The following is a 12,082-nucleotide window of genomic DNA, read 5'->3' as shown; positions in this document are numbered from 1 at the left end:
TGCTCCACCTGACTCTGCTTTGGACACTTTTAACTTGCACTGGACACTTATAACTGATTTTAACTGACATGCAGCTGTTGTGTTTTACTATTTATTGTTATGTTTATTATTTAGTGTTGCGTTTGTTATGTTATGATTGCACTGCCCCTGAGAAACGCTGTCTCATTCTGCCCTGCAGAGCTGATGTACGGTTAGAATGACAATAAAGTTTTTTGAATCTCCTGAATCTCTTGAACTCTCCGCATGGCTTAGAATGAGCAGCTTGTGCATGACATAATATGTGGAGCACTGAACCTACATAAGCTCTTACAAAATACAGGTCGACATTCACTAATTCGACTACCTGTAATCCGGTTCCTTCGATAATCCGCACTGATTTCAAATTTTCCGTGCAACTGTAATTTCAAATTTTACGGGCCACCGTACCAATCTGCTGCGCATTGTTTTGGTTGCGCTAGATCTGTTCATGTGTTGGCGCACTCCTGTAAGCACAGACAGGCGATTCCTGCTTGTTTTCCTGCATTGATTATAATCATTTGCGTGAGGCGCGGCCGCCCAGAACCTGCCCGGCTCACCCGCCAGTGGCAGGGGAGCTGGCGTGCGCTGGTTCGGTCTGCCTTCTCGCCCGCTTGCCAGCAGTTGCGCACTGCCCTCCGGCGTCGCCCGGCCGGCACTTCGTTCTCCTCTACCTATGACCTCAGATCAGACGTGGTGACCTGCTGAATTTAAGCATATTTAAGTGGAGGAAAAGAAACTAACAAGGATTCCCTCAGTAACTGCGAGTGCAATGTAGTCTTTGGGGTAACTGCAAGTCTGTGTCTTTGCTATCGCTTAGCTCATGCTTGAGTGCTGGTAGTGGGTGTGCTTTATGTTTTGCCAGTGGGGAGGGGGATTGTTGCTCGCTGCTGCTTATGTTCGGGAGGGAGGGGAGCTGGGGGTGGAACTTAGGGGTTCTAACATTTAACTGTTGTTCATTCTTTGGGGCACTCCTCTGTTTTCATAGATGGTTGCGAAGAAAAAGCATTTCAGGATGTATATTGTATACATTTCTCTGACATTAAATGAACCTTTGAATCCTTTGATATTTTAAAGGTATGATGAGGCATTTGTTATTGCTTAATGTGATCCTTCTGTAATTCGGCATTTTCACTAATCCGGCATTCCTCAGGTCCCAGTGGTGCCGGATTATAGAAGGTTGACCTGTACCTCGAAACAAAATACGATAAACATACAAGGGCACCTTTGCAGAGAGGAAAGCTAAATCTCTGTGTGAAAGCTATGCTGTATATCGGGGGATTAGCTCCATCAAAGATTATTTACCATGTATGCTTGGTCCAGGGCTTGCTTCCTGTAATCTAACTCTTCCTCCAGGTAGCCTTTTTGTTTGCAAAACATATCCTGCAAGAAAAAGAATATCTGCTTAATTCTCACCACTCCTTGGTTGGCTCTCCCTACTGCATGATGAATGTTCCATACCCTACATTCAAGGAATGAAGAATTCACCTACTTCTCCTTCAGCCCACAGGAACAGAATCAGACAGCGTACACACAAAGGCTCGTCAATTACTTGACAGCCTCCTGCCAGGAGCAGAAGGCTGTAACCCCTTGAAGATAGATGGTTCCTCCAGTGGACAGTGTTCTTCACCAAGCAAACAGCAAGAAGCTGGAGGTACTCAGCAGGCCAGGCAGCATTTATGGAGGGAAATGGAGAATCAACATTTTGGGTCTAGTCCATTTGCCTGGACTGAAGGATAGATAAGAAACAGGTAGGATAAGAAAGATGGAGGAAAGGGATGGAGCAAGAGCGACCAGCACTTTGGTGAAGGATATTGTGTGGTTCGACTGTGGAAATAAATGGATCCAGGTGAGGGGAGGTGAGGAGGCAAGAATGGAAATCGCAGTAAGTGGAAGGCGATAGGTGGAGGCAACAAAGGGCTGAAGATGAAGGAATTTGATAGGAAAGAAAGTTGGAGCATGGAATCAAGTGAGGGAGGTGGAGAGCACAGATGGCAGCAGTGGGAGATGGGACCCAATAGAAGCAGCTTATGGGGAGGGGCAGGTGGAAAGAAACAGGGTGATGGGGAATAGGATGAGTACAGGAAGAAATGGGTGCATCACGAGGAGAGACAATGGGGACGGGGGGAAAACAGTTGCTGGGGGACAATGTAGCTTTCATGTCATCAGGTTGTAGACCACCCAGGTGGAATATGAGGCACTGTCATGTTTTGCCTCACCCTAGTAGTAGAGGAAGCCAAGGACTGACAAGTTAGTATGGGAATTGAGAATGGAATTAAAATGACTAGCAATCAGGAGCTCCAGATGGCCACAGTGGTCACCTAGTTTGCCTTGGGATCACCGATGTTGAGGAGACCACATTAGCAATAGCAGATGCAATAAATAAGGCTGGAGGATTTGCATGGGAATACAGGAATTCACTCCCCTACTCTGCTTCATACCTGGATTGAGCTATTGTCTGTCAGCTCTTGCTGCCCTCCTTTCCTTCACCTTTTAATACTGTCTATCTCCTCTCTACCTTTCGGTCCAGGTGAAGGATCTCAACCTAACAAACTGACTGTCCACTTCCTTCCATAGATGCTGCCTGTCTCAGTGAGTTTCTTAAATATCTTGTTTTCTTTTGCTCTGGATTTCAGCAGTCTCTTGTGTTCCTTGCCAATTTGAGTTGATCTAACAACACATTTTCCCCCTCTCCCAACATTGCAGCAGTGATAGCTTGGAAGAGAGTTGTTTAGATCATTGTACATCTCTCGAGGTGTGCAAAGATCGTACCTGTTAAACGTTGATAGCTGAAAGAGCTTGCTTTTTGTCAATTCGTAATACCATGATAGTCAGAAAGTGTTGTTAAAGCAGTAACACTTACAGATCTTTTTTTTAAAATTTAAATACTGCAAATGACAATTATGACCTTAATATGACTTCAAAAACCATAGATGAGTGACCCACAACATTGCTATTAGTAGGGAATAAAACAATTTCTAGCCCTATAATTTGTATGTATATTCATCCTAACGCTCCGTAAATCCATGGATATGCCAATGGTTTGAAATCTGGCTCACCAGGTCCCCATTAAACAGTGTTCCTGTTTCCCACACTCCTTTTAAACTCACTAGGATCACATCTCCCACACTTCCTTTAAACTTACAGTCTTCACTGGAAAATTTATTATGCTGTTGTGTAACTTGCAAAGGAAAAAAAAAACAAAACATATGTGTGCTGGGTTATAATTACAAGTAATATCTAATAGACCATAAAATTCTGCTGGTCCAGCATCACCAAATTCATGAGGCTGCCAGATTACTGGATTCTACTACAGGTACTATTAGATAGAGGGAAAGATATATTACAGTTTCAAGCTGTTCAATTAGACACAATGAAAATTATGTTACTTACCATCTCAATCTCCAAATCTATCATCTTCTGATGAAGGGCAGCCTCCGTACCTTCAATTTGTTGCAGCCACTGAAAACAATAAATGTGTTAGTGTTAATACTGAAAGCATGACATCCACTGCAGTAGTTTGTTAGTACAGAGACCTTTCAACTTTGCCAGTTAGAGAGATCATAATTAATTTATTATGCATCCATTAACTTGGTGTACATTATAGTAATTCATAGCCTCTGGATGCCTGTGAACATCAGAAACCTCAGATTTAGATCTTGGGCTCTTTGACCAATTGTTCATGTCCTCATTTTCATAAACATTCCCAAGGTTATCAATAAGTTGGATCTAATTTTCACTTTAGTCAGAATAACTAACTTTAGTAGTCAGAATGAGCACTGTTTATATCAGATACTGAATGGACAGTCCAGTCCATAAATCATTCATTATCATCATGTGCCATGTTTTATGACATGGGCAATCATGGTCTTCCATCTGAGAAGTTCTAATAAGCCCTTTAAAACTTTTCCCTGTCCATCCCTTGATGTAACTCATGATTGTCATGTGCTGCTGACCGTCACTTTTTCTTCCACCAATTTTTCCCGTCATTGCAAGATGTTCAAATTTCTCTTTCCGAGAAATTCCAGCTGCAATTTCCAATAAATCATTAGCCTAGAACAATACACAACATATTCTGAACATCATAAGAGAAGTTAAATATTATACGAATACCCATTGTAAAGATGTAACATAATTCCAAGTTGAAAAAAAAAAGTACAGGGCATAAAAGAGGAAAATTTATGGTGATCCATTTTTTCTTCATTCGTTGATGCCACAATACATATTGGTTTACTTGTAAGGGTCCTTGTGATGTGCACTGCAGGCAGGATTCATTATCCTCTGTAGAGATCATATTAAGGGGAACTTCCAAGAATTCATAGAACATTATAAAGGAGACAAAGAACCAAGGATAAGGCTACTGCTTTCTCTCTCTATGCTTTAGGACTGGTGAATACCAATCACCAAAGTGCCAGGAAAGGATAAATCCACCCTTGTTTCATTGGCTTCATTCCTTCTAATATATACCAGAACTATTTGCTCCTGTCAGATTAAAAGGTAAGGATAACAGGCTTAGAGAGATATTGATGCCCTAGTTAAGAAAAGGGAGGAGATGCATAGCAGGTATAGACAGGAAGGAGCAAACCTCGTACATGAGGAGTATAAGAAATCTAAGGGAACAGTTAAGGAGGAAATCATATTGAATTAAAGAAGGCATGAGTTTGCTCTAGCACACAAGTTGAAGCAGAATCTCAACTGCTTCTACAGATATATTAAGAGCAAAAGGATAGTAAGGGACAAAATTGGTCCTCCGAAATATCAGAGTGGTCATCTGTGCATGGAGCTGGAAGATATGGAAGAGATCTTAAGCTGATTTTTTGTATCTGTATGCACTCGGGACACAGAGTCTATTGATGCGAGGCAAAGCAGTAGTGAAGTCATGGATCTCATTCAGGTGAGAGAGGAGGAGATGTTTGCTGTCTTGAGACAATTAGGGTGGATTATCCGCAGGGCCTTACAAAGTGTTCTACTGGACTCTAAGGGAAGCCAGTGCAGAAATTGCAGAGGCCCTAGCAGAGATATTTAAAAGGCCCTTAGCCACGTGCGAGGTGCCGGAGAATGGCAGAATAGCTAATATCGTTCCGTTGTCCAAGAAAGGCACTAAGAATAAGCTAGGAATTTATAGGCCAGTGAGTCAGTAGTGGTCAAGTTATGAATGGTATTCTAAGAGACCAGATATACAAGTATTTGGATAGACGGGGACTGATAGTCAACATGGCTTTATGCATGGTAGATCATGTCCACGCAATCTTAAAGAGTTTTTTGAGTAAGTTATCAGGAAAATTGATGAAGGCAAGGCAGTGAATGTTGTCTACCTGGTCTTTAGTAAGGCCTTTGACAAGGGGTCTCACATGGGAGGTTGGTCAAGAAGGTTCAATCTCTTGGCATTTAAGATGAGGTAGTACACATTGGCCTTGCAAGAGCAGCCAGGGAGTGGTAGCAGATGGTTGCCTCTCTGACTGGAGGCTTGTGACTAGTGGTGTGTCCCAGGGACTGGTGCTGTGTCTGTTGTTACTTGTCATCTACAGTAAAATGATCTGGATGATTTGGATGACCAAATTTGCAGATGGCACTAAGATTGGTGTTGTAGTGGATAGCAAGCAAGACTATCAAAGCTTGCAGAATGACCTGGACCAGCTGAAAAGTGGGCTAAAAAAATGACAGATGGAATTTAATGTAGCCAAGTGTGAAATGTTGCACTTTGGGAAGACAAAGCAGGGTAGAACTTATATGGTAAGCAGTAGAGCACTGAGGGGTGTGGTAGAACAGAGGGATTTTGAAATACAGATCCATTATTCCTTGAAAATTATGTCACAGGTAGATAGCATCATAAAGAAAGCTTTTGTCATATTGGACTTTGTAAATCAAAGTATTCAGTACAGGAGTCGAAATGTTATTTTGAAGCTGTACAAGAAATTGGTGAGGACTAATTTGGTGTATTGTGTGCAGTGATGGTCACCTACACATGGGGAAAAATTTAAACAAAATTGAAAGAGTGCAAATAAAGTTTACAAGCATGTTGCTGAAACTCAAGATCTGAGTTTTAGGGAAAGATTGAATAGGTTACTACTTCATTCCCTAAAGCATAGAAGAATGAGCGGAGATTTGCAAGGTATGAAGGTATGCAAAATTATGAGAGGAATAGGATAAATGCCAACAGGTTTTATCCTCTGAGATTGTGTGGACTAGAACTGGAGGTCATGGGTTAGGAATGAAAGGTGAAATGTTTAAGGGGAACATGAGAGGGAACTTCTTCACTCGGAGGGTGGTGAGCATGTGAAACGAGCTGCCAGCGGAAGTGATGGATACAGGTTCAATTTCAAGATTTAAGAGAAATTTGGATAGACAAATGGATGGGAGGGGTAGGAAGGGCTATGGTCCAGGTGCAGGTCAATGGGACTAGGCTGATTAATAGTTTGTCGTGGATTGGTTGGGCTGCAGGGCCTGTTTCTGTGCTGTAGTGCTCTACAATACTTCTATGATTTTATTTTTACTTTGTTAAATAATTGCAGTTTCTTTAAAGGAAACTAGTAATCACAAATTATTGAGTGCAAGGTCCAGTTTGGCGGAACGGGTCCTCATACTCAACAATTTCTTGCTTGGCTCCTCCTACTTTCTCCAAATTCGAGGGATAGCCATGGGCACACACAATTACTTTGCCTGCATTTTCATTGTCTATGTGGATCAATCCTTCTTCCAAGCCTTCCCTGGTAATGCTCATGGATTCTTTCTGTGCCAAAGTGACTACTGCTTTGGTGTTGCTTCATGTTGAGTTTGTCAATTTCATCAACTTTGCCTCCAACTTCCACCCTCAGCTTAAATTTATTTGGTTCATTTCTGACACCTTCCTCTGCTTTCTCATTCTCTCTCTTTCTCCATCTCTGGAGACAAACTGTCAACAGACATCTGTTATAACTTATTGACTTAACTTGACTACACCTCTTTCAAATCTGTCTCTTGTAAAAATTCTATTCACTTTTCTGAGTTCCTTCATCTCTACTGTATCTGTTCCCAGGATGAGGCTTTCCTTTCCAGAACATCAGAGATGACCTCCTTTTTCAAAGGAGAGGGTTTCCATTTTTCAAACATTGATGCTGCCCTCATCTGAATCTCCTCTATTCCCTGAACATCTGCTCTCACCTCATCTTCCTGCCACTTTAACAGTAATAGAATTCCTCTTGTCCTTACCTACTGCCCCATAAGCCTCAGCATCCAACATATCATTCTTCAGAATTTCCACCATCTTCAACCGGACCTTACCACCAAACACATGTTCACCTCCCCTCAATACTTTCTGCAGGGATCGCTCCTTCTGTGATTCCCTTGTCCCTTTGTGTCACCCCACTAACCTCCCTCCTGGCACTTACCACTGTATGCAGAAGAGTTACACCTGCCCATTCACCTCCTCACTCACCTCCATTCAGAGCCCCAAAGACTTATTCCAGGTGAGGCAACATTTCACCTGAAAATCTGCTGTATCTGGTGTTCTTGATGCAGCTTCCTCTACATTGGAAGACCTAACATAGTCTGGGGGACCACTTTGTCGAACACCTTCACTCCATCCGCAAAAAGTGGAATTTCACCTTCTAGTTTGCATTCCTTCCCCTCCCCCCCCCCAACCTTCTTATCTGGCTTCTTCCCCCCTTTCTTTCCAGTCCTGATGAAGGGTCTCAGTGGAAATATCAACTGCTTGTTCATTTCCATGGGTGTTGCCTGATCTGCTGAGTTCCTGCAGCATATTATGTGCTTCTTTAAAGGAATGCCATTTTCAGGCATTGTAAAATTATGGACATTTTATAACCATATAACAATTACAGCCCTTCTAGTCTGTGCCAAACTCTTACTCTCACCTAGTCCCACCGACCTGCTGGTAAAACATTTTCTGAAGTTGCTATAGAACCGACGCTAAACATTGCAGTGTTTTCCTTGTTAAATCTAGCTATTTTCTTCTTGGATGTTGATAATCGTTTACAGATTCCTTTCCACATTACAGTGCACTAACCTTAGAACAGAACTACACTGCCAGAGCCAATGAACCATGCTTATGTTTACAAAGCTTTCTCTTCTCTCTCTGTGCTTGTGCTACAGAACAATTGTCACCATCAAGGTCAAACTATAACTGTAGCAGAGTCTTCTTTAAGAACTAGCATTTGGAACAAATCCAGACAATAAAGGCAAGCGTCACACATGTAGGCTTAAAGAGTCTAATATGAAACCTGTTTTGAATAAACCCAACAAAATTGCAAGTGACTACTGGCCAACAGCCAGCACCGAGCATTTGCTTGATGTTAGTTGTCCATCCTACATAGAGGGGAAATATAGAGAACATGGTGTTATTCAGAAGCTTGGTGAGGCCAGATTCTGTAGAACTGAGACACAGGTGTGGGATTGCATAGCACAATAAACCCAGTGTAGGAACCCTGTTACTCCTGCTGCTGCTTTGTTCTGGGCAGGCAGATCCATTTACATTGTCCATTGTCAGAGGACAGCCCTTTTGACTTAAGCTTATCTCTATTACTGAAAGGTCTCCTGTACCAATCAGAATAAAGTAGTATTGGGGCTGCATGGGTCCCAACATGCACTCTTAAACACACCTGGGAGCAATTATAGTCAGGAGTCATAGACTGACAATTTTAAAGAACTTCTGATAGTGTTAACTAGCATTCTGCCACTTAGTGAAATTGGCATATCATCTACAAATACTTTATGTTCATTTAGTGTCAGAGAGATGTTCAGCATGGAAGATGGACTTTAGTGTATTGACTCCATTCCTACCAATACGCATGGTAGCGTAGTGGTTAGTACAATGGTTTACGGTACAGGGGACCCAGGTTCAATTCCCTCCACTGCCTGTAAGGTGTTTGTATGTTCTCCCTGTGACTGTGTGGATTATCTCTGTGAGCTCCAGCTTCCTCCCACAGTCCAAAGACCTACCGTTTGGTTGGATAATTAGTCATTGTAAATTGTCCCATGATTAGCCTAGGATTAAATCAGGGGATTGCTGGGTAGGGTGGCTCAAAAGGCTCGTCGGCTTATTCTGCGCCGTAGCTCAATAAATAAATAAATAGTCATCTCCCTCAGCAATCCTACCTACATTAATCTTAATTTTTACTTTCCCCACATTCTCAACAGCTGCTCCCAAATTCTATTCATTTGTACACCAAGGCTAATTTACAGTGGCCAATTAAGCTATCATGTTGTTGTATTGCGGGAGGAAAGTGTGCGACCCAGAGAAAACCCACACATTCACAGGGAGAACTCTACTAGCTGCAACACTGTACTGCCCACGTTTAAATGCCTGTGATGGGTGGGGATTGCCACTGCTATATGCACGTTCAGTTAAGAACCAAGTTCGTTGGAACACTGACTTCCAAAATGTTAAACCAGACACTCTGCCTGCTCCTCACATTTTCAGTAAGTATTAGCAGTATGTGCTAACATTATTACAGGTGTGTTAACTGTACCAGTGTGCACGGAGAAGAACTACTTGGCCATATTTAGCAAATATTTCACCACAGAGATGAATTTTGTAAAATAGACAATTAAAATAATGCTGAATATAGCGATAAAGGACTTTTAATTGGAGGGGGGGAGGTGTTGGAAGTGGGAGATCACAGGATAAAATCCCCAGGAACACATCCACCAGAGTAAGCAGATTGAACTTTCTCATTTTAGTGCAATTCCACAATATAACCATTAGAGAGCAGCAAATGATTAAATTCCATCATATTTGTGAAGCATAACATCCCCGTAATATTACCTGTTATACATACAACAGCAGTTCCTATAGCTTTATGTGGCTTTAATTTGTATATACAACTATAAGCAATAGAAATTCATGAATATTGCAAAAAATGGAATAGAATTATCCCTATGGTACAAAATTGACTGCTGAAGAACTGCTACATTTTCTGTTGTTTTACTCCAAAATGAGCTGCCATGGTTGGAGGACACAAATTCTGTGTTACAATAACCCAGAATTCCCTGACTATTCAGAATGTTGTTTATCTTATCCTCCTGTGTACATGAGGGTGAAGTGCTGAGATGTCAATAACTAAAGAATGTACTGAAATAAATGCAAAAATCAGGCATTTTTCTTGAGGGAAGATTTCAAGCGGAAGTTGATCAAAATTTTTGGGGTGAAACAATTGTATGAGGTCTGAAATGCTTTCAAGCCTTCCAGGTTTAGCGTAATTGGTAATAGTTTCTGAGTAAGTTTACCAGTTTTTTTTTTGCAAAAGACGCAGGATATTGTAAAATCTAGTCAGATGTTAATTTCCTTACAGAAACTTAAAAAATGTACAAATAAGTATTTGACTCTACCTTCTCAGCCAGAGACAGTACAGTGCTCGCCTGGATAATTGCCACTTGCTCCTCATTTCTGAGATTCTACAGGGGGAAAAGGGTGGGAATAAATGTTTCACTGTTAAATGTATTTGCACCGTAAAGATAGATCAGCTTGAATAGAAATGTTACTGAGAAAAAATATTAGAAATACAATGTTGGATGCAATTCAGCTGCAACCTAGCTGACATTTAAAATGCAAGACTAATTGTTTAACGTCACGTACATTGAAATAGATTTGGCACTGTCTCCGACAGAGTCAGCCTGTGACATTTATTCATTTAATTCAATGGGTAAGACTGGAGTTCTAACCCAGTGATTTTCCCACAAATGCAGACAGTCATTGTCGTCCTGAAGCTTAAGCACCAGACAGTGGAATATGCTGGATACTACTCATCTTAAGCACACCTCATATAAGCTCCACTTGTGGTACAGAATACTCTTGTCAGGAAATATGTCAATAACAGCTTGCACCATAGAATTAAGAACAGTCATTAATCTGCCAGATTGTTTAGTTGTCATGACAGCAAAGAGCAAATTTAATCTCCACTTTCAATTTTAGATTAGTAGCTGGGCTCAAATAGCGCAGCTGACAGCACTGCTGTGAGTACTCAATTTTTAATATCATCTTAGTCATCATCAGAATAATAATGATCTGAAACAATCATTATTGTAGTTTTGATGATGAGTAAGGTGATGTTAAAATAGGGAAAAATTAAGATCCTCATAGAGAAATCGTCTGCTGTCTTCACCCACTTACAGTTACCTATATCAACAAACACACAAGCATTTGCACATGAAAACAGTACAAAAATACAAACCGCATTCATTAGGTGTTTTTACATAAGCGAACATCTAAAAGCTGAAAAAATGACATAATGCGAGTGCACAGGAGGACTTCCCCTTCCGATTCCTAGTTCTTAACTCTGGAAGATGTGGGAAGAAATCAAACATCTTCCCATAAGGATGGAGGAAAACATCCTCCATCACCCTCTGCAAAATAGATTTTAAAAAATCTCAGTGAAGTTAACCAGGTTCATTGTTTAGCTATGAAACATTCTGTGTGGTGGTTGATTTTCTTTTGCTTTCTCAAACATACAACCTCTTGTCGTGATGGTAGTGAGTTTTTTCCTTAGCATTTTCATAGGGAGGATATAGTGTTTGCTGGAAATATCTGAATCATTCTCTAAATATATAGAATAGTACAGCACATCACAGGCCCTTCGGCCCACAATGTTGTGCCGACCCTCAAACCCTGCCTCCCATATAAGCCCCCACCTTAAATTCTTCCATATACCTGTCTAGTAGTCTCTTAAACTTCACTAGTGTATCTGCCTCCACCACTGACTCAGGCAGTGCATTCCACGCACCAACCACTCCCTGAGTAAAAAACCTTCCTCTAATATCCCCCTTGAACTTCCCACCCCTTACCTTAAAGCCATGTCCTCTTGTATTGAGCAATGGTGCCCTAGGGAAGAGGCGCTGGCTATCCACTCTATCTGTTCCTCTTATTATCTTGTACACCTCTATCACGTCTCCTCTCATCCTCCTTCTCTCCAAAGAGTAAAGCCCTCGCTCCCTTAATCTCTGATCATAATGCATATTCTCTACACCAGGCAGCAGCCTGGTAAATCTCCTCTGTACCCTTTCCAATGCTTCCACATCCTTCCTATAGTGAGGCGACCAGAACTGACACAGTACTCCAAGTGTGGCCTCACCAGTG

General features: G+C 41.5%; 1 protein-coding gene across 2 annotated transcripts in view; it reads right to left on the bottom strand.

Annotated features, from left to right (window-relative positions):
• Positions 1-12,082, bottom strand: part of LOC134349409 (janus kinase and microtubule-interacting protein 2-like) — a 283,308-nt gene that overhangs the window by 21,892 nt on the left and 249,334 nt on the right. For both annotated transcript variants that reach the window (XM_063053670.1, XM_063053671.1), the window contains exons 17-19: positions 10,339-10,404; positions 3,409-3,477; positions 1,321-1,398 (exon numbers count right to left, since the gene is read on the bottom strand). In XM_063053670.1, the coding sequence (XP_062909740.1) occupies positions 1,321-1,398; positions 3,409-3,477; positions 10,339-10,404 (213 nt within the window). The remainder of the gene's footprint in view (positions 1-1,320; positions 1,399-3,408; positions 3,478-10,338; positions 10,405-12,082) is intronic.

Source organism: Mobula hypostoma, chromosome 7 (genome assembly GCF_963921235.1).
Source record: "Mobula hypostoma chromosome 7, sMobHyp1.1, whole genome shotgun sequence".
NCBI lineage: Eukaryota > Metazoa > Chordata > Chondrichthyes > Myliobatiformes > Myliobatidae > Mobula > Mobula hypostoma.
The sequence above is the reverse complement of the archived record's forward strand: the minus strand, read 5'-3'. Positions and strand labels throughout refer to the sequence as shown.